At 43.7% G+C, this 27,562-nt stretch overlaps 1 protein-coding gene across 5 annotated transcripts; it reads left to right on the forward strand.

Annotated features, from left to right (window-relative positions):
• Nucleotides 1-18,948: 18,948 nt before the first annotated feature.
• On the forward strand, nt 18,949-25,725 carry KLF10 (KLF transcription factor 10). 5 transcript variants are annotated; one of them, XM_081874474.1, is made up of 4 exons: nt 18,949-19,103; nt 22,176-22,376; nt 22,574-23,480; nt 24,355-25,725. In XM_081874474.1, exons 1-4 carry the CDS (start codon nt 19,068-19,070, stop codon nt 24,612-24,614), a joined length of 1,404 nt encoding a protein of 467 aa, XP_081730600.1. In that variant the 5' UTR covers nt 18,949-19,067; the 3' UTR covers nt 24,615-25,725. The 5 variants fall into 5 exon arrangements, with proteins under 5 accessions (XP_081730600.1, XP_081730599.1, XP_081730601.1 ...); XM_081874473.1 differs by having other exon boundaries at nt 18,950-19,103; nt 22,173-22,376; XM_081874475.1 differs by lacking the exon at nt 18,949-19,103 and adding an exon at nt 19,113-19,292 and having other exon boundaries at nt 22,173-22,376.
• Nucleotides 25,726-27,562: the final 1,837 nt, after the last annotated feature.

Raw genomic sequence — 27,562 nt, forward strand, 5'->3', positions numbered from 1 at the left:
TCATGCTAAATACTATTGTCATGGCAGAATTGCAGCAGACAAACAGCAGCAAAGGCAGATAAATGCTACCCTCAGTTTCTATCATTCAATCTCCAAGCAGTCTTTAAGGTCCTCACATCCTATTCAGTGAGTCTACTAACCCTCATAGCCTTCCAAGTACAGTGGTACCTCAGTCTACAAACAGCCCTGTTAACGAATGCTTCGGACAACGAACTCCACAAAATTGGAAGTAAGTGTTCCGGTTAGCGAACTCTGCCCCGGAAGATGAACAGCAGCCAAACACCGGTGGCGGGAAAGCGTGCACCTCTGTTAAAGAACACTTTGGTTTAAGAATGGACCTCTGGATTGGATTAAGTTCGTAACCCGAGGTACCACTGTACAACATGCAGGTTCTCAGTCCCACAAAGAGAGGAATCATGCACGTGGGTCTGCCATTCATTCCAAAAATGAATTTAGCTTTTCACCAAATGCAAGAATAGATTATTCCTTTTGCCCCAAACACTCACATTCTGCATAAAGGTGGCATAGGCTAGATTTTGCAGGACCCTTAAGAGTTGTTTCTTCCCAACCTAGCTTTGTGCCAAAGAAGGTTTCAAGCACTACGAGTGCTAAGCATATAAGGTATAATGTTTTCCAAAACCACAAGTAATTGCTGCTCATTCCAGCAGCCTAGCATTTTCCATTCACACTTTTCTTCAAATCTGCAGCACAGCCACATGAAAATCATCTTTGACATTCACTAAACATTTTAAGATGGATTCCAGTGCATCTGAGGAATTCGTCATTGGCGGGCACACTCTGCCCCTCTGTCTTCTAAATAACTATCCAAATTCCCATTCTAGGTTCTGAGTAGCTTAGACATATTCTACTGTAGGATGCCTCTGCCCCAAACTAAGTCAACACTGGGCACTTACCATGAATGTTCTTTCTAGTTTGGGTAAGTGAGTTTTCCAAGTGTTCCCCTATTTTGATGAATGGTCTGCACAAACGGACAGCTTCCGTTTGCCATCCTCTGATAGATACTTCTAGCAAGTGCCGAGTTTCCTCTAGCGTTGGAGGCTCCTCTTCTTTTCCAGGCTCCTTTCCTCTATAGTTGTAGTTGCATCAGTGCACTTTGTTTCTAGCTTTGTCAAGAGTGCAGGATATACCACTAACAGCTAATCAGGTGCTTCTTGTGCAGTTGGACTGTGACCCATTTATTTGATGCTTCATTCACCCTAAACAGGAAAGGACATTCAAAGTATGTGCCCAGCTTCCCTATCTAGGGAGTGCATTGGTAACTTTGAGGCTGCATTGTTGCAATGTACTCTATGTGGGACTGCTCCAAAAGTTCCAGCTAGGGCAGAACACAGCAGTTAAGACTGCTGATGGGGGCAGGCAGCCAATAGTATGTCACATCTCTGCTACCAGGCCAGGTCCAAGTGTCTACTACACCCTGAAAAACCTGGATCCAAGATACCATAAGGATTGCCTGACACCTTAATTTCAAACACTGAGATCGTCCAGAGGACTGTTGTTAGTTTTCTCCATATCACAGAGAACCCAACTGGCATCAACTAGAAGTCTCACATTTAGTGTTGCCAGTTCCATGCTATGGAACTGTTGGAGAAATTTAAAGGGGTTCCTAGACAGGATCCCTCCCTGAAACCCAACGGAAAAGGACGTAGGCTCCAACGGAAAAGATTGGCCTTTACTGAAATGCCAATGCACATAGAGACAGCCTCAAAAATGAGGAGGCTGCAAAGAACCACATCCAAAGCAATGTTTCTTACACACCTCCAGAATACACATGTGATTTCATTTCACAAATCAAAGGATAACAGCAATCTTAGCAGTTGCAACCCAGTGTCATCATTCTGAACCAAGCAAAGTCATTTAGCTCTCCAGATCAGCTCTCATCAGATCATGTGATTACATACAATGGTTTTTAATTTTGACTGATTTTCCAATTCATTAAATGCCTTCTACTATCCTATTTCATCTACCTGCAAAACAATTCAGGATTGATCACAATTGCCACGGCTATTTTCATGCATACAATGGCCACCATGGATTCTAAGAGTTTATTATTTTCAGTATGAATATTTGCTACAGACAGTACCTAAATGCAACTAGTTTTGTACTGGAAAAGGTAGGTAGCCACGGGCCTTTTCAGTTTAGCTAGGCCACAGACTCAAAAGTTGTATGAAATTATTATTTTATCCATCAGAAACCTCTTCCAGCAGAGATTCAGTAAGCATCTTCATACAAGTACATATTGTACACACACCCTAGTATTTTATGAGATGGCGGCATAGAACCACTTTATATAAATGAACTACTTTTATATAAAGTACTTTTATAAATGAACAAACCCACTATTTCCAGGTTGAATACCACTCAGCTGGGGAAACGAACTTCAATACTGTGATTTAAGTCTTAGTTTACTGGTACTCATCTAGTTCATTACTGTGCCTTGACACTGATTCAGAAAATCCACTCTCTCATCTGGATTTGATGAAAAGGAGATAGAGCTGGGTGTTGCTTCAGTTCTCTGCATGACCTCAATGTAGAGGTGGTGAGAGGGAATGACTTGCATTTAGGGCAAGGACTATGCAGTTGCTTTACAGCAGGACATCCCCCCCCCCCCCAAGATTTAGTTGCTGCACTAAATTTTATTTAAGAAAAGTTATGCACTGCTTCCTCTAACAAAAGAACTCTTAAAAGCCTTACAAAAGACAAATGCTCAGTACAAAATACCAATGAAAGCAAACATTAAAAACAAGTTACACGCTAATGCAACTTGCTAAAATTATATGCCAAGGTAGGCTTGCTGAAACCAAACTTTAGCAGTGCCAAAAACAATACAATTAATGGGCAGTGTCACACTAAATGATGAATTTATTGCAAGTGTGGTACAAACATTATTTGGCACTTGTGTGTGGGGGGGGGAGTGGCGATGTTGCATGCCGATAGTCTCTCACTTCTGTCAGCAATTACACTGCAGCACTCTGCAGGAGTATTGCAGTAGTCCAGTCTTGAAGCTACCAATTCCCAGAGTACTGAGATCAAGCTGTTCCAATCCCGGAATGGCTGCAGCTGACAAAAGGTGTTCCAAGCCACCAAGGCCACTTGGATCTCCACTGACAAGGTAGGATCCAAAAAGCATTCCCAGACTGCAAACCTGTTTCTCCAGCGGGAGCACAACTTTCCAGGGAAGGCAGCCAGCCAGTTTCTCAGACATGGGAACCAGGTACTCACAGAGCATCCATTGTGCCAGGATTCAGCCTCAGCATCTGAGAAGAGGATTGGGAGTGATCATGCCAACTGTCCATCTCATTTCTCTGACCAGAGAGATGAAACCTTCCCCCATTTCTTAGTGTCAGCTGTGGCAAGCCCAACCAGTTCCAAGGCTGCCTCTCTCAATGTCCCAAGCAAGCTAGCTATGTTTTTCACTGGGCATATTTGACTCTAGACCAGGATCTGCTAAATGTATTTTGGGATGTTCACTCTTATCAGGTGCTGTTCAACCTTCAAACAATGTAAGCATAAGAAAGATTAAGTTCTACTTGAAGGAAAAAAATCATTTTGTTTACTAGATTTGGAAAATCTGGTGTTGGGCACAAAATAGCACAGAAATATAGGTAGTCTTTTTTTTCTACAAGTTAATGTACAGTCGTACCTTGGAAGTCAAACGGAATCTGTTCCGAAAGTCCGTTTGACTTCCAAAATGATTGGAACCAAAGCGTGGCTTCTGATTGGCTGTAGGAAGCTTCTGCAGCCAATCAGAAGCCACACTGGATGTTCAGCTTCCGGAAATCATTTGAAAACCAGAACACTCATTTCCAGGTTTCGCTCGTTTGGGAGCCAAGGCATTTGAGATCCAAGGTACGACTGTACTAAAAACTAACAAAATTGAAAATATGTGCCAGATGTTAGTGGGAGAGTTGTAACTTGGTAGTTACATGCAAAGCACCCTGAGCTCAACCACAGACATCCATAGGTTGGGCAGGGCAAGACTCCTGTCTGAAACTCATCAGAGCTGCTGCCAGGGAGTTAAAAAATACAGAGCTAAGTAGACCAATGGTCTGACTTGGTACTTTCCTGTATTATAGATTCCCAGTGCCCTTTTATTCCACAACCAAAAACAATGGCAATAAAAGAGCTTTGGCTGACTACACAAGTTTTTCCTCTCTGAAAGGAAAAAGATTATAAATTTACGTTTTTCTTAATTGAACATCTCAAGCAAGGATTTGAAACATCCCAGAGGCAGCTACAGCCTTCCTGGGTACATTGGAAAGAATGAAACACATATACAGTGGTACCTCGGGTTACATACGCTTCAGGTTACAGAAATATTACCTCGGGTTAAGAATTTTGCATCAGGATGAGAACAGAAATTGTGCACCAGCGGCACAGCAGCAGCGGAAGGCCCCATTAGCTAAAGTGGTGCTTCAGGTTAAGAACAGTTTCAGGTTAAGAACGGACCTCCAGAAGGAATTAAGTACGTAACCAGAGGTACCACTGTATAGATTTCAATTTGCTCGTATAACATGTGATCCACAACATTGAAAGATAAGCATTTCTGTGTCCTGAGGTTGCCTAGAGGTGGGGTTTAAAAGACAAACAAAATAAACAAATCCAATCAGCGTGGATTCTTTCAAGTTTCTCATGATTTGCCACATCATTAATCTCAGTCCCAAAGTGTCCACTAGAGGTCATATTTTGCTTGTCTATTTGATTTGAAGGGGCTGAAGCCAACCACTAAACTCTGGGCCAAACTACAGGTTATTCCAGGACAGGAGATCTATGCCAGCTCTCTAGACATTTTTTAAAAAACACGCTGCGGTACAGTGAGGGGTGCGTGTGCGTGTAGGCTGCCAATTACTTTAGAACAGCGACAGGTTGGGAAAGGTGTTTAACCTTTCTTCCTGTACTATTCAGCCTGCCCTGTTTGCTCCAGGAGGGAAAAGATACCTGTAAACAAATTATTATAGGTAGTGGATATGGGGAACCCACAAAGTAGAAGAATTTTAAAATAAGTCCCAAGTTCAAAATAAGTTTGAGGTACTACTGGCACAGGAGACTCATAAAAACAAACAGCTTTAACTCAAAGGATCAAATCCTTGCTCTTCCTCCCTTCCCTGCTAAAACATTCTTAATCTTTCTGGGATCCTTCTTACTAAGCGAACAATAATATGTTTTCCAGTTTGAAATGTAGTGTGACATCTTGGTGCCAACCATGCTATGGCCCGTGTTAATCATTTACACTGTGACGCCCTAGAATAAAAAGACAATATCTTGTGACTGACATCTTAAGTGCAGCACAAACAACTTAAGGCTTACGTAGCCAGTGTTGCCTTGACTGAGTTCTTCCATCTGTCACCCCAGTCCAAGGCTTTTTGCGCAACACAATATTTTTCCTTGCTATTCACTTTTATGATAAAATGGTGTCAAATAAACAAGGCTCTGTAACCAGTGTTAGAAACTGAGATATGAAAGCTAGGAGCTAAATGGCACCTTAAACCTAGGTTATGGGTGGAATGTCTAGGCGCACTTTTTTTAATAACAAGAATACAAAGCTGAAAATGAATGAGCTGCAGCTAAAATATTATATAATAAAATAATAATAATAATAATAATAATAATAATAATAATAATAATAATAATTTACTATTGTCATTATACCCCGCCCATCTGGCTGAGTTTCCCCAGCCACTCTGGGCGGCTTCCAATCAAGTGTTAAAAACAATACAGCATTAAATAGTAAAAACTTCCCTAAACAGGGCTGCCTTCAGGTGTCTTTTAAAGAGAAGATAGCTGCTTATTTCCTTCACATCTGAAGGGAGGGCATTCCACAGGGCGGGAGCCACTACCGAGAAGGCCCTCTGTCTGGTTCCCTGTAACCTCACTTCTCATAATGAGGGAACCGCCAGAAGGCCCTCGGTGCTGGATCTCAGTGTCCAGGCTGAACGATGGGGGTGGAGACTCTCCTTAAGGTATATAGGACCGAGGCCGTTTTATGTTCCTTTTTCATATGGTCTAGTCCTTCCCCTGCCCACACCCCTAATATTCTTAAGAAGATCTCCAGTCTTCAGAGAGTAGCTGGAAGTGGGGAGGCAGGAAAAAATCCTCCTTTCCTTCCACTCTGCAGATTTAATCTGAAATCTTAGGCACAGTACTGCGCACAGAGCTCGAGCTAAGGCTCAAGCTACTGTCGCAAAATGCACCTAGAACAATGAGAGTTTTGAACGCTGTCTGTAACACACAGTTTTGCAAAGTTAAAGACATGGTACTCAATGAAGTTTAACTTAGAGTAGACCCATAGAAATGAATGAATATGACCATGTTAGATCCATGAATTTTGGTGGGTCTACTCAGTAATTTGTGTGTTGGGACACAAGTCCCAATAAGCTAAATATCTAAAGTTGTTTCAAATAACAGCTGAGTATTTATTATATTCAGCTGTTGGCATGCATTCAAACAAAAAAGACAAGATACATGCTTTTCTCTCACACAGGTTCATTTCCTCATTAGAAATAGTAATGTATGAAGAAGCAGAATTAAAATTATCTCATTAGCAGGTCTTCTTTTCCTTCACTTCTCATTCTTAGCTTATTAGCTTGTCTAATAGTGGCCTCTCAAGGTTTTTCTGCATTTGCCCCTTAATGCGAACTTTTAAAAATTAATGTGGATTGACTGCATATCCAATTGGTGCCTATATAACTCATCTGAGCACAGTGTAGCCTTTGAGAAATTTCACTTAGCTTGCCAAACTGAAGACAGATCAAGTCACAATGCTTCAATTTTCAGCAAAAAAAAAGCTACTGTGTGTACCCAAGTAATTCATTTAACTCTGAAAATCTGCTCTGATGGTTGTCACATGGAAGCATAGCTATAAGAAATATGAAATAAATAAAGAACGTGAAAAACAGTACAAAAAAATCGAATCAAACCAGGTTTCACATCCATTATAAAGAACATTCCCAAGAGACTACACATTCAATAAGATATTCCAACAAAAACCAGCCTCATAAAGAAAACGTATGAAACAAATGTTAGGAATAATCAATAAAGCCATATTTCATTGGGACGTACCATCGCTGTGATTAGCCTATCATATGAATAACAAATGGCTGACAAATGGAGACAAAATCCATAGGTTTAGCTGTAACCCAAGATACCCTTAGTTTATATGTCAATTCCTCATAAATAAACAATACTTTATAGAACCAAATATTTATATAAAAACCTGAGGACTCCTTCCAGCCCTGTGATATGGCCAAACAAGCAGCTACTAATAGAATAAAATTAAAATTATACATCATATTAAGTTGTGTTATTCAGTTGAGTTACTAAAAGGACAAAGGAACTCAGACCTGCTGCCCATAGTGCTCCTGGCTGGAAGTTGTTTGGAAAAGTTCCCCCCCCCCCCAAAAAAAAACCCTATATAAAGACTGTAAAATAATTCAGCAGAAGTCAGTTTCCTCAGCAAGGAAGTACAAAAACGGGGGAAAGAGACTCATCTCCCCCGCCCTCAATCAAGTCCAGCTGACCAATTAGCCGCTCCCAGGTCATGACTTTAAAAACAGCACAAGCAATGGGGAAGGGAAAAGAGGAATTAAGGGGAGGGAAAATATTTACTTGGGAATTCATGCTACTGGTTTTCAAGCAAGCAAAGATAGATGCGTGGGTGTGAAGGACACTTTGATAACAACCCACCGCACAAAAAGAAATCTGTGATGCTTATGTTCAAATCATGCAGTTTCTTCTTGCAACGTTTCCACAAATATGACTCAGACAAACGTTTCCAAGGCAAACCTTTCTACAACTGCAGAGTAATGTGCTAAGGTCCAAAGGCAGAAACACCTGTACACAGTTTTATGAAGGAACTTGCCCTTCACATGATCCACAGCGATGGAAATTTGAGCTAGAGCATTCAGGGACACAGGCTAGCCCTGGCACCTTGCCAGCTTTCCTAGCTAGCAAGTGCTGCATCAGTATTTAGGAACTAACCTGAATACACAATGAGAAAATACACACTGTACCTATCCGACAAGTGCAGGTAGAGGATACTAGCAGGCACATATTAAGACAAGTCTCAATACACTGTATAAAATAAGAAGCTTGAGGACAACAGATTCAGAGTTTGAGAAGAAGGGAAATATGGAAGAGATAGCAAATAGCTATGGGCAGGCAAGTAACAATTACCAATAATTTCTAAGCTAGTTTCAGTGTACAGTGGTGCCTCGCAAGACGAAATTAATCCGTTCCGCGATTCTCTTCGTCTAGCGGTTTTTTCGTCTTGCGAAGCAAGCCCATTGACGGCTTAGCGGATTAGCGCTATTAGCGGACTAGCGGCTTTTAGCAATCAGCTGAGAAGTGGCTTATCAGCGGATCAGCTGTTAAGCGGCTTAGCGGCTTAGGAAAAGGGCGAAAAAAGCGGGGGGAAACCGCGGGAACTCGCAAGACATTTTCGTCGTGCGAAGCAACCCCATAGGGAAATTCGTTTTGCGAAGCACCTCTAAAACAGTAAAACCCTTTCGTCTAGCGGGTTTTCCATCTTGCGAGGCGTTCGTCTTGCGGGGCACCACTGTACTTGCTAGAATTATTTTAGCCTTGTCCTTCTCTCACTTGGATGTTCCCCCTCATTGTTCTCCCTCCATCCTTCTAACTCCTAGAATACTTGAGCGTGTTCACATTTCTGTTCATTCAGCGACAGCTCACACAAATGCTTCTATCTTTGTTGCAACTCGGAGTGCCATTTAAAAGAAGGAAGTCTGCCACTGCAATTTCAACATACAGTGGTACATCGGGTTACATACGCTTCAGGTTACAGACTCCGCTAACCAAGAAATAGTACCTCGGGTTAAGAACTTTGCTTCAGGATGAGAACAGAAATCATGCTCTGGTGGCGGCAGCGGGAGGCCTCATTAGCTAAAGTGGTGTTTCAGGTTAAGAACAGTTTCAGGTTAAGAACGGACCTCCAGAACAAATTAAGTACTTTACCCGAGGTACCACTATATTGAGGATGGGAGTGGCATTTCTCTTTTCACCTCTGCTTTCCTTCCCCACCAAAGGTTTTGGTCTTCTTCACACCATCAACCAATGGTGGGGTCCAGGTCACCCGGTGCAATTTTTCTAGTTCCCTACCATATTTCTTCTTCATCTCGTAATCCATATCACATTGCAGATAAAGCTGATTGTGTACACAGGGCCACCTTCCAAGTTTGATAGCCATAGCTTTAACTGGCCAGATAAACGACTGCAGTCCTCTTTTCACTTTGAAACTATCTGCATCAACCTCATAAAATTCTCATGGACCTTGACTTTAACACAAGACCAAAGGACATCATCATGATATGTGGAAAGGGGAGGGGGGAGCAATATACTGAAGGAAAAGAGAAGAGGATCTAAGGCAGGAGAGAAAGAAAAACGAAGTAAAAACAAGCTCTGATGTACCCAGAACCTGTTTGGAAAGCATGTAAACTATGTGCTTTCTCCCTAGTAACACTCTGTAGCATGACAACAAGTACCCAGACTGTGTCATTCTGGTGCAAATTGTTCTGCAACAGACTCCAAGGTTTTATTTAGAGTTAAAGGTCAGTTCTTAATTGCTTCTGCTTAAAAACAAAGCATGCATGCATCACATCACTAAATTAAGGCAGGAGGAGAACAAGCGCAGCTGGGTGTGTAGCTAATCTGTGAGAAATACCTGAAACATTAAGTCCAGAACACTGCTTTTTTTTTTTTTTTTTGTCTGCAAGAGTAAACACAGTATAAGAAGAAAACAAAGTTTAGGATTATGGCTGCTAACACATTTACCAGGGAATAAAGTCTGTGGAATTTACTTCTGGGTAAACATGATTCAATTGTACTGTAAGTATGCTTTCTAGTTAGAAGCTTGACAGGCATAGGCAAACTCGGCCCTCCAGATGTTTTGGGACTACAACTCCCATCATCCCTAGCTAACAGGACCAGTGGTCAGGGATGATGGGATTTGTAGTCCTAAAACATCTGGAGGGCCGAGTTTGCCTATGCCTGTTACAAGACTTAAGAGCTGGGGTTATAATAATTAGAAGCAGTGCATACCCTATACAACTTTTGAGTCACACTTAGGTGGTATGTAAAGCAAAAGTCCACTGCTACTCATACATATATGCTCTATTTATGTAGGTCTCATTCTTCACATGCCTCAAATCCTCTTCTCTCCTCACCAAGTACCAGGGAAGCTGATGTTAGCAGCTTATCTTATGTAACAGTCCTGCTCCCTCCCCTTATGGGCAAACCAAAGCAGGGTTTCAGATCCAGACTTGGGATATGACACAAAGGGTTTTGAATGTTGCACAAACATGACATGTTGTGCTTTCCTCAGAGCAGCTTCCTCTAAACTACCAAAATATTGTAAGTACAGTACCTTAATTTTAAAGAACAAAATGCTAGCCTGGCACTGAACAGCTAGTGGAGAAGCTCACTGCTTAGGCATTTGCTGGGGGTTCAGTTGACGATGCCAGAAAAACACTAAAAACATTAAGTATGCCATGTTTGATAAATTGCACTCTTTGATCAACAGGAAACATGCAGGCTAACTAAAAGGGCATCTGATTTGGCTTATGCATGCTGGCAATCAATATTAAGACATGACTCTGGAACAACATCAACATGGTCCATAAAGTCATGAATTTTAGCCTTGGTTCTGCCCCAGATCCATCATGGATTCATTAACTATCTCAGACAAGTCACCATCAGCCTTAATTTTTTTTTTGTTAGGGAACAGGCTAAACTGGAGATTAAACAGGCGGGTTGTAAACAGAACTCCTGAGCTTCTCACCACATAACCCTGTACAAATATTTCTATCTACTTTCTCTTGTTTTGCATCAGTCCCTGCTTCTGTGCACGTGCGAATCTTGGCAAAGCATACTGAGTGCACATTTATCTGTGAAGCAGATGTATTTGCTTAGCAGGTAGACAACAGAACCATAGAATAATAGAACTGTAGAGTTAGAAGGGACTCCAAGGGTCATCTAGTCCAGCCCCCTGCAATGCAGGAATCTTAGCTAAGACAGATGTCCACCCAACCTCTGCTTAAAACCCTCCCAGGAAGGATACTGCACTGCTCCTGAGGGAGTTCATTCCACCATCAAACAGCTCTTACTGTCAGAAAGTCCTTTCTGATGTTTAGTAGGAATCTCCTTTCTTGTAACTTGAAGCCATCGGTTTGGGTCTTAGCCTCCAGAGCAGGAGAAAACAAGCTTGCATCATGTAACAGTCCTTTAGATATTTGAAAATAGCTATCATATTTCTTCTGTGTCTCGTCTTTTCCAAGCTAAACACACCCAACTTTCTTGACCGTTCCTCATAAAGCTTGGTTTCCAGACCTTTTTTCATCTTTGTGCTCTCCTCTGCATATGTTCCAGCTTGTCAATATCCTTCTTAAATTGTGGTGCCCAGAATGGGACACAGTATTCCAGGTATGGTCTGACCAAGGCAGAATAGAGTGGTTCTATTACTGCCCTTGATCGGGACACTATACTTTTGCTGAATAGTATTACCTCTTTTTTTTTGCTGCTGCATCACACTGTTGACTCACGTTAAGCTTGTGGTCTATGAAGACTCCTAAATCCTTTCCACATGTACTACTGGCAATCCAGGTGTCCCGCATCTTATATTTGTGCAGCCAGTTATTTCTGCCCAAGTGCAGAACCTTACAATTGTCCCTACTGAAATTCATTCTGTTAGTTCTCCAATTTGTTAAGGTCATCTTGAATCCTGATTTATTTATTTTTCAGCATTGGCTGCCCCTCCCAGTTTGATGTCATATGCAAATTTGATAAGCATCCCCTCAATTCCTTCATCCACGTCGTTTATAATTATTCTGTGTTTGAATCTGAATAAACATTGAAGTCTAGGATCTCTCTCACGCACATACAATTTTGAGAACAGTTTTCTTATGTGGAACTATTTTTTACCATGCCTTAATTAAAATTTGATTGGGCTTCTGGGAGCAAGATAAAATTGCTTTGTCAACAGCCAGTCGGTCATTCATAATTTAAGAAGCTGGTGGTATCATTTGTTCAGTAGTCAACATTAAACTTGGCAGTGAACAGTAACAGTCTCCATGCAACGTTTTTAAATGCTGCTCAAGGAAGGACCCAAGCTAGAGAAATCACAGAAAGGAAACAACAACAATGGTATAGTAATTATTGTTTTGCTACAAAACAAGCAAGAGACACTTTGCTAAGTGCTGTTTGATCCAGAACCAAAACCCAAAAGAGGAATGTCTTACCAGAAAGGATTAGCAAGGTATAAAACATACAAAATAGACAGGATGCACCAAGTAACAACTCCTAGAGTGTGGCATATCAACACTGAACTGGAACTGTGCATGTGAGTTGCTGAATTCTGGAAGGGGTCTGCTATCTAGACCCAGAAGAAATCACATTTGCAACATGGGCCGATTTCCCCCCAACCTTAAGGAACAGATTTAATGGAGGGGCCAAGAGTGCGGGTAGGAAGAAGAGAAGGTGGGGAAATTACACTGGATAGCTAAAAGTTGTTGCACTAATGTTTAACTCCTTGACTGGATACTGCCCACTGTACTTACTTCCCCCACTGGGTGGTGGTAGTTGATAATAACTGAAATCACAGGTGGGGGGGGGGAGAGGAGATTTAATCCTTTCCTCCTGAGGATTGGTGTCTCATGACAACTAATGGCACGGTGGCTGTGTTTTTCACTAGCTGCAGCTTCCAGAATGTCCTTAACAAGCATACCCCATGTAGAATGCATTGCAGTAATCAAATCGAGAGGTTACTAGTGCATGGATTACTGAGGCCAGGCTCTCACGATCCAGTTAACAGTTGCAGAGGCAACCTGCATCTCAACTGACAGCCTTGACTTGAGGAAAACCCTTATTGTTCTTTTTGGGAAGTGCAAACCCATCCAGAGCAAGCCATCTACCAAATTCCAGGACTTGAGAACCACCTACAGCTGCGATCATCATCTGTGGGGCCCCATCTTCCTGTGCCTCCTCCATCAGAGTCTAGTGGGTGGCAACAGGAGAATGGGCCTCTCCTGTGGTGGCTTGCCTGAAGCCTTCATTACATATATTTAGGCACCAGGCCAAATCATTCCTCTTCTCACAGGCCTTTGGTTAATTAAACAATCTATGGCCTTTTCAACTGGGGTGTAGGGGTATTGGTTTTGTCTGTTACTATGTTATATATTTTTGTGTTTTTATATTGTAAACTGTCCTGTGATCCTTGGATGAAGGGGTTATAGAAATTTAATAAGTAATAGTAGTAATAATAATAATACCTTCAGCACCTGTGTCTTGAACAGATTCAGTTTATTGGTCCCATTTGGTCCATCACTGCCTCTAAGCATCGCAACAAAGCGTGTTCTCCTTCATGGAGAGCACGTGTTGCGGTGGGGGCCGCCAGGACACTCCAAAGTTGGGGGCGGGCTAATTGATCGTTGGCCACTGATGCAATTGGGGCTTCCCTTGTTGTTGGGAAGAAGTTAATGTTGCCATTTATTGATTGACAGCCAGAAATAGTAAAACTCCTTGCACGAGGCTAGGGCTTCCTCTTTTCGCCCGTGCATTGGATTGCCCATCCCTCCCTCCCTAGAATAGGGTTGTTCGCTTTGACCTTGCTATGCCTGTCATGGGGTCGTCTGCTTTGGAGCGGGGGCCTGGTAGGAATTTTGTCCATCTGGCTGATTGGCTGGGACCATTTGGTTTTTGCCTACTGCGTAGCAAATCGTCACAACTTGTAAGGTTGCGGTTAGGCATTGGTTTATGGTTTGGTTGGTTGAGGGGCATGGATTGGCTGTGCCTGCCCCTCTAATGCTGCTGCTGCTGCAAGGGATTCTGTTAAAGGAATTGGGAGCTAACTATTGCTTGTCCACTCTGACAAGGGGGCCCGGGCCATAGCAATGAGCTCCTGGTTGCATTTGGGGTGAGGGCAGGTTCCCTGCTCCGCGTAACCCCCAAGTGTATTCCCCCATTCTGACTTTCGCATCGTGCGGAATGTCAGTCTGTCCCCCATGGTGGGGGCAGATAGTCGCAACCAATGCCTACGCAACCACTCACAAATTTGTATTTTAATAAAGTTGTGGCCAAAATTATGCCAAAAATCTTAAACAAAAATTTCTGTGTCATGTGTGAGTTATTGGGGTGGCCCTGGGGACCTCGACACGCAACACCTGCACAGCCTCTCCTAATTCATATGGAATGGAGAGATAAAGCAGAGTGTTTCTAGCAACTCAATTACCCTGTGCCCCAAACTGCCAGGTTCCCCTCTTCTCTCTCTTGCTTTGACCAGTGTTGGATGCAGACATGCTGCCACTTTCTCCAGCTTAAGGCACATGCCTGGAGCTTGTTATACTGTAAATATAAGTATTTTGCCAGCATGGTTCTTACTGCTTCTGTTGCTGTGAACCAATGCATGGATATAAAGTAAGTAAATCCTATTTTTGAACTTACTTCGCAGGTTGTTGCCTGATTCTTTATTAAACAGAGTAAGGAAGGGGGACACCTTGCTTCATAGGTGGACTTGCTCAAAACAAGGCTGTGTCGTCTAATTCCTATGCTTTTATTGCCAAGGATGGGATTTTGAAACTCTGATCAATCAACACACATGGGAACCTGGAAGGATAAATCGCAATTACTATATCCTCATCTACCCACTACAACCCAGTCCACAGTCAATCCTTTCACTTGCAATCATACTGTGAATGTTGCTTTATTATGGCCTGATGTGTTCACCAGCGGCACCCCATGGTAGGAGGGAAGGTTGGCATGGCTTCCGAATACTTGTTGATTGAGGGATGGTTCAGAGTGGGTGACGGTTTCCAGTTTTCTGTTAACCCTGTTCTTTAAACAGCACGGCTGCACCTCCCTCTGCCCATCAAATCAGCTCTGAGCTCCCTCCCGTCTCCACATATTATCCACACATATCCACACAGACACATATTATGTCCTTGAGGGGCTCAGTCCAAAATACAGGGAAGTCCATTTACAGTGGGTCTAGCATGACAAAATTCACCACAGTGCAGAAATATTAATAAAGTACAAATGCAAACAATAGCAGCCTCCTCACAAGCAGCTTATTTTATCTCACAAAGGGCAATGTAAGTTAACAGCAGACCAGATATTCAATGTGTCCCCCTATCCCTATCCTCCTCTCTCAAAGCTCCACTCTCACCAGAATTTCACCTACTTCCCCCCTCTCTCAGCTTTCTGTTATCACCAAAGGGTCCTAGGGATGGTGCAATACTCACCTCATGCAATTCCCCCAGTCTCTGACTCTCCCCCAGACAGCAGTCTTCCCTTCTATATGCCTTTAAGCAGAAAGGGTCAAGCGCCTCTGCACTTTTATGGTTTCTCCATCCACTTTTGCTGCTCTGCCTCTGACTCAGGAGCTGCAGTTATCACAATGCATAGATCTGTTTATGTTCACCCAGCTGGCCCAGCACATTCCAAATTTCCTTGGTATATTATCTTCACAATTCCATGGCAATTCAGCATTGCTACATCGATGGAATGCGACCTTGAAGGCAAACTTGTGGCTTTCTGAGAAAATATGGAAGTCAAAGATATCCACAATAATTAAAGCGATCAGAAGTAACCGAAAGCAATAAATTCTGCTTTCTTAATAGCTAATAATAATAATAATTAGCTATTAAGAAAGCAGTTTAGGTCTCATCTCACCAAATATGGGGGCAGTGTAATGCAGTGCTGAGGACTGAGCCCATTCAAAAACAGACGTGTGTATATAAGGGGCCCTAGTGCAGCTGTCAGGCAACCAAGAAAGAGCCAGCACAAACAAAAGTGTTAATCAGATGCGAGATGTATTAGTTAAAATTCTTACTCTGGCAAAGGCTCTCTGGGTGGCCGAGGACAAGCCAGATTCACAACTAAGGGATGGATGGTACCACAGCACCCAATGAGTCCTGGGCTGAGACAGGATTCTAACAAACATTGCCCACAACCAAATTTAAGATTCGTTGTGCTGGCTCTTTTCCTGATTGGAAAGACATTAACTACTAGTTTGATCTGAACTTAGTGCATAGAAGTATCATGTCAACTCACACTGTGTCATATTCAGCCAAAGCTGTGGATTCACATACATATTCATACTAGATGACAAGGCATGATCACAGGAGCAGCACACTTGCACTGCAATTGACACGCTACCACACAGCTATCACACCCTTCATCGCTTCTCCTCTTAGGGGCTTACCTTTCTTTCTTTCTTGTTTCATATCAGAATGCCAAAATAAGTGCATATGCAGCTCGTAGTTCATATACTTTCAGTATAAAAAGCATGTACAGTCCTCTTGCTCACCAGCATAATTGAAAGGAAACCATGACTCATCTCCATTTTGCAGAAGTAAAATGAAGCCGAGTCCAGTGTTTCTCCTGATGTTTCTCTATAACTTTGTCAGATTATAATCCATGGTGTTTCAGATGTGTTTGTGGAAGGGGGTTATTGGTTTCTTTTTGGTTTTTTTGTTATGCATTGTGTGCTCTCATTTTGTATATGTATGTTGTAAACAACCCGATGATCTTTGAATGATAAAAAATAGAAACAAAAAGAAATACATTATCAGAAAAATGAATCCACCTAAGTACAGTGGTATCTCGGGTTAAGTACTTCATTCATTCCGGAGGTCCGTACTTAATCTGAAACTGTTCTTAACCTGAAGCACCACTTTAGCTAATGGGGCCTCCTGCTGCTGCTGCAGCGCCGCCGGAGCACGATTTCTGTTCTCATCCTGAAGCAAAGTTCTTAACCCAAGGTACTATTTCTGGGTTAGCGGAGTCTGTAACCTGAAGCGTATGTAACCTGAGGTACCACTGTACAATCATAGGACAGATAAAAGAGCCACACATTTTCCACCGTGGAATCCAAGAACATTTCTTATCCAGCAACAAAACAAAACAGCAACATCTTACTTAATACCACAGTAATAGCCAAACAGGAATGAATTCTTATTATGAGCAATGGTAGTCGCAATGAATAGGGATTTAAGACACTCACACTGTAGTCATATGTGTAACATATGGACAGGACTTGTGGCACAATCCTAGCCATGTTTACTCAGAAGGAAGTATCACTGAACCTACTGCAAAAGCAACACTTTGCATCTCTTCATTTAGGTGTGTCAGACGTTGGGGGCACCTAATTCTGCATTGAAAACTACAGGCAAGAACAAGGCACGTAGACCGGAATGATAGAAAGCACTGAAATGTTTGTTCAGATATATTAAATTAAGATCAAAGAGAAACAAATGTAAACAGTAATAATTTAGGGTTAACACTGCAATCTGAACTCTTCTGAAGCCAGCATAAACAAAAACTGAACTCTGTTTTGGATTCTATGTATTACAGCAAACAAAGAACAGAAAGGAGGACAGGAATACCTGAGATTAAACAGGCTGCTACAACTTTTTCCACAGAATATGGCAAAACATGCTAGATATTCAGAGCAGCATGAAGTGGGTGGGCTGTGATGTCCATAAAAACTGACATGGATAGTCAGCTAAGATTTTTTCCAGAACAACTTGGCTCAGCCAGGAGCTGCACAACAGAATTTCCACACTGAGGCTAAGAAAGGGAATTAGGTAGGCTAAGCTCAGAAGCGAAGTCGTCTGCTACTCCTGTTAGCTGTATTATACCTTCATTGCTACTGATAGTACTATTTATGGCTCGCTCACCTTGCAACTCTACAGCCATCCCCACCTGAGCAGAGACAGGTCTTTCACGCAATCCCTAATGTTGATGTTTTCCCTATTCCTTCTGATACAGGAAGAAAGCCAATGTGGGGGAATGGTTAGAGTGTCAGACAATGACCTGGGAGAATAGGGTTCAAATCCCCACTCAGATATGAAGTTCAATGGGTAGTCTTGAACTAGTTACTATCTCTCAGCCTAACCTACCTCACAGGGTTGTTGTGAGGATTAAATGGAAAGGGAATATATGTCACCTTGAGCTCCTTGAAGGAAAAGCTGGTATATAAATTTCACAAACAAACAAATAAAAGAACAGAATTTGGTTCCCTGCCTCCCAAGCCTTACCAGAAAATTTCAGGTCTTAAAATTCTCAGTTCTGAAGTCTCAATTGCCAAGCTGCTTAAACAAATTATCACTCTCTTCCTCAAATAGGTGAACAGTAAACAGTGCCCAGGCCTAAGCAGGTTCTAGACAGGCAACAAAAGAGTTGTCTGGCACCTGAAAGATTACCAAGTTCATTGTGGCCCATGAAAGTTTATGCTGCAGTAACTCAAAGTGCCACAAAACTCTTGTTAGTTTAGGAAAAACAGGAGTTTTGTGTCACCTTAGCTTATTGTAGCATAAACTTTCATGGGCTACAGTGAGCTTGATAAGTGCCAAAGGATTAAAAACAAAGAAATAAATCTGTTGTCTCTGATGCTGCTTAAAAGCTACACTCAGTTGCCTAGCTACTAGTTCCCTGTGGAACAATATTACCACCCACATTCATGGTTACTTCCTGTTATATACATATCTTATCTGTATAAGAGGATGGAGCCGAATGGGGAGGGTTAAAAAATAAAATGAAATTCTTGCATGCCACTTTTACCACCAGCTGTCTTAGTTGCTAAGCACCAGATCCCTGCAGCCCACCTCGCCTCTCCCACAGGGATCCGGAGAAGAGGAGGGGCGGGGGCGGGAAGAGACGTGACACTGACTCAGCCAGCAACTGGGACTTACCCGAAGGCTGCGCCGGGACACGCTGCCGGGTTTGTGTACACGCCGAGACGACTTTGCCTCCACGCTGCTGGGCAGCCGCTGATCACGCGCAGCCGCCGCCCGCCCATTGGCCAGGGCCTCACACACCTTTGCAGGCGATTGGCCGCTCCCGGCGCCCGCCTTTGCTCGCGCTGCGCTGGGGAGCCGCCACCTGAATGAGGAGCTGCCTGCGAACAAAAAGACAGCGGCAGGCAGAGAACGCCCGGGGCGGGGAGGGAACTTGTCAACAGCTGCAGCCTCGCTGGTTCAGCATCAGGGCTGCAGCCTGACGGGGGGGTGGGGGAGAGAGAGAGGCGCCTTCCATCGGGGGTCATGCTGAATTTTGGAGTGTCTCCTTTCCAGCTTGCTGTAAGTAGATCTATCCGTCCATTGCAAGAGTCATTTGGAGCGGTGGAGTGGATTGGGGGGCGGGGACCAAGCTTTCAGCTGGGAAAAAGTGCTTTTGGCGGAGAAGGGAAAGATGCGATTTCTGTTAAGAGATGGGAAAAGAGTATTTGTTCAAAAGGGCAACGCAGAGAGAGATCCGGCCAGCTTGAGGTGTGTCTCGGTCAGAGGCTTTTAAGAAGCGAAAGACCTGTTGGGGAGGAAGGAAATGGGGCTTAGTGGAACCTTTTTTTCTTTTTGCAAGGGTGTGTGTGTTGTGAAAACGAATATTTGGCTGATAAACGGGTGTGTGCAGCGAGGTGTAAGGACTGGGGTGCAGTGCATAAATGTTGCTACGTAACACATTTGGATTATATATATATGAGTTTGAAGGGGGGGTTGGGGGGCGGGGGAGGCGAAGCTCTTGGAAACTGCCTGGAGGGGAGTATGGCTATAGGGGAGCACCTGGTGCGGCCCTCTTCGAGGGGGAACCTTATGGTAGGATTCTATGGTGAGACTCCTGCATTGCAGCAGGGGGTTGGACTAGACGACCCTGGGGTCCCTTCCAACTCAATGAAAGGCAACTCTTAAAAGTGATTTGAGTGAAAAGGATAAAGCGGGCGGCGGAGGGGAGAGATTGAAAGAGGCTTAAAGGCTGCCGAGGAAGGACAACTCTTGTGGAATTACCCGGGAAATAAGAGATCGGGAAAGAAGCGGGTAGAAAGTAACCCCGCGTGTGGAGAGAGATGAGGGAGGTCGGGAAATGAAGAGGCGGCATGTGACGGCGGAGGAGGCAGGCAGCTCGCTTAGAAGCAAACAAACGAACAGGGCGTGAGTGAGACCCAATGTGTGGGTGACGGGGGGCTCGGTGAAGCGGTTTGGGGGGGCGCCGCCGCCGCCGCCGCCAGGACTTGGGTGGGTGGGTGGGTGGCGGCGCTGAGGGGGCGAGCCCGGCCCCGGGGTGGGTCATGGTGTGACTGGAGGAAAGCGGGAAGAGGCCGGGCGAGGGCGAGCCGCATTCCCTGAGCGGGCGAGGCGGGCCTTCCAGAATAAAATGAGGGCGCCGACCGCTCGCCCCACATTCCTCCGGGCGAGGCTCCCGCTTGGCGGTGCGCATTCGCCCCTTTCCTTCCGCCTCCTTCTCTAGCAGACGAGCCTGGGCGGGAACTTCTCTCTCTCTCCCCCCCCCCCCCCCCAATTTGCAGGCGGAAGCCGCCTTCTGTTCCCAGCAGAGCGCGTTGGATTCGGGGGCGCCGCGCAAGGCTAGTGCTGCAGCCTCGAGGGCTTGGCTTTTCTGCGTGTGCGCGGCTTCCTGACGCCCGTCAGGTTCCAGGAGGAGGAAGCAAACATTCGCCCGGCTGCTGGTGCCTTTGGGGGAGCGGGCCAGGCCTGCCCAAACCCACGCGCAGGAAACGGGGGTGGGTGGGGGGGGGCCTCCCAGAAAAAAAATGTGCGTTTACAGAAGCCTCAAGGACCGGTGGGGTGGAAGGGTTGGGGCGCTGAGTTCAAGGCTCGCCCCCGCGCGGGAGATACAAGGGGACGAGCATCATCAGCTTTTCCCAGCAGCAGCAGGCGAGATCTCTTCCGGCACGCACAGATGCTCGCCTCTGCTCCTTGCGCCTCCAGGCGTGGGAGGGGGAGAGTGGGCGCGGCCTGCGAGAGCTCGAGCCGCCCCTCCCTTCCTTGTCTCTCGCATTCTAGAACGCGCGGCAAGGAAGTAGGGGAAAGGTCGCCGAGCGGCAATTCCCAGTCCTCGTTCCCCGAGCGCCGAGCAGCAGCCGCTGATCACGCTTTGTTCACATGTCCCCGCCCACTGAGCCTACACTCTCTCTCGGGTGGGGGGGGTAGCGGCCGGCCAATCGTCTCCCGCGGCGCCCGACGTTGGCGGCCAATAGGCGGCGGGCAGGGCGGTCCTTCAGGAAGCGAGTGCGTGCTGTTTGGAATGGGCGGGCGGGGCGCGTGAGTCACCGGCGGAGGCTCTCTGAGGTGAACGTGGCTCGGCTCCAAGATCCGGCTGCCGGCGAGGATCTCCCTGCCCCCGCCTTCCTTAGGCCTTGTAGTCGCCGAGCGGCGGATGTAGCCATTCCCTTTCGGCGCTCGGGCCTCTACGCCTGTATGGCGGCCTTGCAGCGCGCGCAGGACTTGGTTTTAATTCCCATGTGTAGGCCACACGTTTTTGAGAGAAGCACAGCTCCCTTGTTGTGTTAGTAATGGAATGAATTAAGCACAAAGCAAGTACTTAAAAACACAAGGCTGTGTCCCTAGCTTGTCTAAAACACAATAGTAGCAATAAAGGAACCTTTAAGGCTGAAGTCAGTGCATGTTTGCCTGGGGGTATGTGCCACCAAACTCCAGTGACAAATGACTTTCCGAGGATGCTTGTATAGGATTGTGCTTTGGAATAGCAAAGGTACACCATAAAAATAATGAAATAAGAGTGTAGTAGTAAGTATCCCTGCCTGTCACGCAGGAGACCCAAGGTTCAGTTCCCTGATGGGAAGACTCAGTTTTTGAAACTTGTTTTAACACTTGAGATAGCTTGGTTGCTGGAGCATAAGACTCTTAATCTTAGGGTCATGGGTTCATGCCCCATGTTGGGTGCAGGAGGTTGGAACTAGATTATGCTAGTTGTCCCTTCCAACTACAATTCTGGGAAAATGGCATAGGACATCACATAGGTGTCTATAGAATGATCTGGGAAACATTTTAAGTGTTTCTATATAACCTTGCAGACTGATCTGAATCCAATTGGACTGAAGTACTTTGACATAAACTGTTTTGATTGAATGAGATACATTGGTTTAACTAAGCTTAATTGTTTTGTGGACTGAGTTTCATTGAGGTCAATAAGATTTCATTACGCTTGGCTGATTACAGTTTTCATGGTATCCAACCTAGGAATAAATAATCAATTCAAAGGAGGGGTATAGGAAAAAGGATAGGCTCTTAAAAACACTGGAGTTACTACATATAATCTGGGTTTTTAAATATTTGATGAACATATAGGCTTATATTTGCTGTTTGATACTGAAAAGCACCCTCTCTTTTTCATAGCAGGAAGGAATGGAGGTGATAACTGAAAAGCGGCACATTAGGAGTGATTTTGAAGCAGTAGAAGCTTTAATGTCCATGAGCTGCAGTTGGAAATCAGACTTCAAGAAGTACGTTGAACTGAGACCAATAACACCAGCATCAGATACATCTGAAGAAATTGAGGACAACCTGCTACCTGCTACTGACTTTCAAATATCAGCCTTTGTAAGCTTTATTCAATTATTATAAATTTCTTATTTACAACTAAGTCCTGTGCATGCTCCTTCAGAAGGAAATTTACTCCATTTATTGGCACTTGCTCTGAAGTAAGCATGTGTAGAATTGCAGCCTGAAGTTCATAGATCATGCTAATTAGTTGTGCTGCGTGGAGAGCTAATTGCACCATGTTTTTATTCTTCCAGTGCTTGACTCCGCCCTACAGCCCTTCTGACCTTGAAATGGCTCAGGCAGTCCATCCCATTGCACCAGCGCCACCTACTGTAAAGAGCAAGTCACTTGTTGACACTTCTGAGCAGGGTGCTCCAACAGCTTTTAAGAAGACTGAAAAAGTTTCAGAATCGAGAGTGCTGAAAGCACAGGCGACAAGTGTCATTCGCCATACAGCCGATGCTCAGCTTTGCAGTCACAGAGGCTGTCCAGCAAGAACAGACAGCATTTTGAGGTGCCGGGATGATTACACAAGGGAAGGAAGGCAACAAAACAATGCAAAAGTGAAACAAAATCCATCTTGTGAAAGCGTGTCACTGGCTGCTGCAGTGTCTGAAGATAAGCGGCCCGATGTGAAAGAAGAAAAACATTTAGTGTTGCCAGTCAGTCCAGTGCCTTTCATGCAGACCACACTCAGTAGTCCTCTGCCTGTGCCTGGTTCAGCACAACGCTCTTCCCTGGTAGTTCCCACATCTCCTGTGCAAGCAGGGGGAGTCCCTCCTCTGCCATTGGTTTGCCAGATGGTTCCGCTGTCTGCTAACAACTCTGTTGTGACAGCAGTAGTACCCAACACTGCCTGCAGTCAGTTGTCACCAAACCTTTGTCAGCCTATGGTGTTCATGGGAGCCCAAGTTCCCAAAGGAGCTGTTATGTTTGTTGTTCCACAGACTGTTGTTCAGAATCCAAAAGCACCTGTGATCAGTCCCAATGGCACCAGGCTCTCGCCTATCGCTCCTGCTCCAGGTTTTGCTCCTGCTTCAACAAAAATCACTCCATCCATTGACTCTTTAAGAATAAGAAGCCATGTGTGCAGCTATCCAGGATGTGGAAAAACATATTTCAAGAGTTCCCATTTGAAAGCACATGTTAGAACACACACAGGTAAATTTTGCTTGAGAAGTTGGAAATTGTTTTGTTTGTGTGTGTCTGCATGTCATTCATGTAATACTGAGGTTTCTCTTTTACTGAGTTTTGTATTGTGGAAAACATAATGGGAAACCCAAAGTTTTCCTCAACATTATTTCACTTGCATAGGAATTTTTCACTAATAGTGCAGTCCTATGCATATTGAGTTTAGTGGGCTATTTCTCCCTGATATATATGTATAGGACTGCAATCTTAGCAAAGGCTATTGCATTTTTATCTCACTGCTGCGGTCTAAGCATATGTTTCATTCTGTCACTGTTTTGCTGTTTTAGAATGGCTAGTGAATCTAATAGTGGTACAGTAAAGCTAAATATAGTAAAAGAGGGGTATTATGTAATTATGCACAAATGCAATCATGCCCAAACATTTCAGTAATATTTTGGAGCCTGGCAATTTCCAAATCCAATATTTTGCATAATCACACTTTCATGAAGGCAGGTTTTGAGACCTCAGATTATTTGTGTAAATTTAACCTTACTGCAATATAAAACTAATGCTTTATTTGATGGTTTGAATGCCCATCTTCAATAGTAGTTGTCTGCCCATGTACTTTGGATAATAACGTTGATGGTCTAGGGATTCCTCTAGGTTTGTGATTGGAAGTCTGAAAGCTTAATTTGAAGTACCGTATGCTTTTTGAAAAATGGCTGTACAGGTTGTGGAATTACAAAGACAGTGATTCTATAAGGTTTTGTCTGGTCTGTGTTGACAGCGCAGATGAGGATTTTTCTTAGAATACGTCTTGTTCTGTTTCTTGAAAATGGGTGCAACAAAAACTGTATATTCTGTTGGTAAATAAATGCTCTGTTTCTACCATTTTGTATTTTAGGAGAGAAGCCATTCAGCTGTAGTTGGAAGGGCTGTGATAGGAGATTTGCACGTTCTGATGAACTGTCTCGCCATCGCAGAACACACACAGGAGAGAAAAAATTTGCCTGTCCAATGTGTAATCGCCGATTCATGAGGAGTGACCACTTAACAAAGCATGCACGTCGCCACTTGTCAGCCAAGAAGTTACCAAACTGGCAGATGGAAGTGAGCAAATTAAATGATATTATTGTACCTCCTGCTTCTGATCTTGCACAGTGAAATAACACCAACTGACAATACTGTTAACTAACTACCGTCACTGTGGTTGGAGGTTCACGGTGACACAAAACAGCTTGCAAAATGTCTGTGGTTCTGCACTGTCATCCTTTGATGGTGCATGAACAGACGGAGAGGCAATGGCTGGCTGTACTTCTGAGAGCAGCAGTGACCAGAAGGGCTGGAGGTTTCATTTGTACTTGGAGAAGTGGAAGTGTCAATGCCAGCACAAGAATGTGGCTTTAAACATGTGGAAAACTATTCAGCTGCTCAATGCATCAGCTAGGTTTAAGCCAGAGTTATGCAGGTGCTCTGAAGAGGTGTAAACAAAATACATAAGAATACCAGTTTATGGAATCAGGGATGACCTGTTTATAGCAGAGTGCTGTAATTTCCTTTTGGTTTATTCTCTGAGGCCCAATTATGAAAGATGATGGAATTCCACTAGTGTACCTCCATATCTTAGCATATAAACTATAGCTGTTCCAAACAACTGTTAAGTGAGAGATGCCGTATGGTTCCAGTTGATCTATTCAATTATTACTACAAGCAAGTCCAATAGTATTTTTACTATACCCTTAGAAAACAACATGATTAGTACCATTAGCTGTACCAGCATCTTTGAATATTTCTGCTTTTAAGTTGTGTATTGTTTCCTGTATACCTATACAGTTTTATACCACTGAATTTTTCAAAACCTTGATACAGTGCACTTTGTTTAAAATATAATCCTTAAAGAGTAAACTACGCAGCTTGTATTCAGAAGGAAGGACAAAGGTTGTATGGTATGCTACTTTCTTAAAAGTTACTCTGGAGGATAATTTATGATAGAAGTATATAAGTTGCTTTTATATATTGAAAGTATAGTTTAAAATTGATTAAAATCAGTAAAATGGGGGTTGTGTAGGAAATGAAAAGAGTAAAGACACCAGCCCCAAATGCCAGGATTATCCAAACATTTTTCTGCTTTATATTGTACCATACTGAAGAAAAGTGAACTATTGGAGAATGGTGTAATATCTATTTTGTGACTACTTAATTTTTTTTGCACAATATTTCTTATAATGTACTTTATACCTTGTTTACAATAAAGATAGTTTTCTTTAATATAAAATGTGTGTGTTCTCACTTAATTTTCCAAGCAAATGAAAAAATTAACATTAAAACCTAAATGCAACACTCATTAAAACATATGTGACCTTTTCTAAAGGCACCCCCCCCCCACAATCATGCAGTGTATAAATGTTATGATTTATTTTTTAAAAAGATTATCTAGAGCAGTGTTTCCCAAACTTGAGTTGCCAGCTCCTTTTGGACTACAATTCCCATCATCCCTGACCACTAGTCTGCTAGCTAGCAATGATGGGAGTTGCAGTCCAAAAACAGCTAGACACCCAGGTTTAGGAAACACTGATCCTAGAGCATGGTACTGTGCATCAAAATTTGTAAGTCCATATAAGCCCCTGACAGTTCCCTTCAGTAAGTGCCTGTAAACATAAACCCTGAGTCTTAAAAATAATGTTATATATTTGCATCCATACCATGGACCCCAACCTGAAAAATCTTATTTGCAGCATGGTTGATTAAGCCTGCCTGATTACATGCAGGTACCTCTATGACACTCCTCCCACCCACACCTTTGCTGGTCCCTTTAAATTTTGATTTGTTGAAAAACAAGGAAATCCATATTTCATATTTCTGATTGCTGGAGTGGGAGGTTGTTCCTTGCTCTTTCTTATATTAAAATAAAAGCTTCGTGGTGTGTATTCTTGCTTGTAATTTTTTTAAGGAACGTTAGCAGCTTCACAGTGGCCAGCAGGCCTGTTTAGAGGGGAAAGGCAGCTGGGTACACTTGCCCTGGGCCTCGGAGGGCTAAGCTGGTCAGTGGGGGTGCCTGCCAGACTTATGCTGTCATGCCAAGAACACCCCGTGCCTCCCAGATGCCCTTGGGCCTCAGATAAGCTATGCACAGGCCTACTAGCCAGCTTAGCTTTATTATGCTTGTGTTTGTCCTTCAATAGGCATTTCAAGGTGACTAGAGAGATCTGAAGTGCTCTGGACGGATCTTTCCAAGCTAAACAGAATATATTTTTTTTAAATAAAAGTTAAATGAACCCTTTGGTTTCTAAAAATAAAATAAAGATACTGCTGCACTACTTTAGCATCATACCAGCATCAACAGCATCATGAATTCAGAGCTCTTAAGTGTTCCACAGATCATGTTCTGGACATCCTTACCTCTTTCAAAGCCCATGGGCCTAAAGAAACAGACAGGACACCATAGAGATAGAGAGTATAGTGGTACCTCAGGTTAAGAACTTAATTCGTTCTGGAGGTCTGTTCTTAACCTGAAACTGTTCTCAACCTGAAGCACCACTTTAGCTAATGGGGCCTCCAGCTGCCGCCGCACAATTTCTGTTCTTATCCTGAAGTAAAGTTCTTAACCCGAGGTACTATTTCTGGGTTAGCGGAGTCTGTAACCTGAAGCGTCTGTAACCCGAGGTACCACTGTACAGAAATAAAGCAACACAATTTGTCCCCATATTGGACAGCTGCATATTCCTCAGGATCCCTTCCAACTCTACTATTACGTGATTCACGATAATCTGTGAGGGCTCTGATTTGACTTGGGCCAAAATACAAGAGCTGCATCACATCACGATAAAATCATGACCCCTACCCCGCACATCATACAATGGTACCTCAGGTTAAGTACTTAATTCGTTCTGGAGATCCATACTTAACCTGAAACTATTCTTAACCTGAAGCACCACTTTAGCTAATGGGGCCTCCTGCTGCTGCCGCGCTGCCGGAGCACGATTTCTGTTCTCACCCTGAAGCAAAGTTCTTAACCTGAAGCACTATTTCTGAGTTAGCGGAGTCTGTAACCTGAAGCGTATGTAACCTGAAGCGTATGTAACCTGAGGTACCACTGTACTAGTGTTTAGCCC

Source organism: Podarcis erhardii (genome assembly GCF_964252035.2).
Source record: "Podarcis erhardii genome assembly, chromosome: 8".
Taxonomy (NCBI): domain Eukaryota; kingdom Metazoa; phylum Chordata; class Lepidosauria; order Squamata; family Lacertidae; genus Podarcis; species Podarcis erhardii.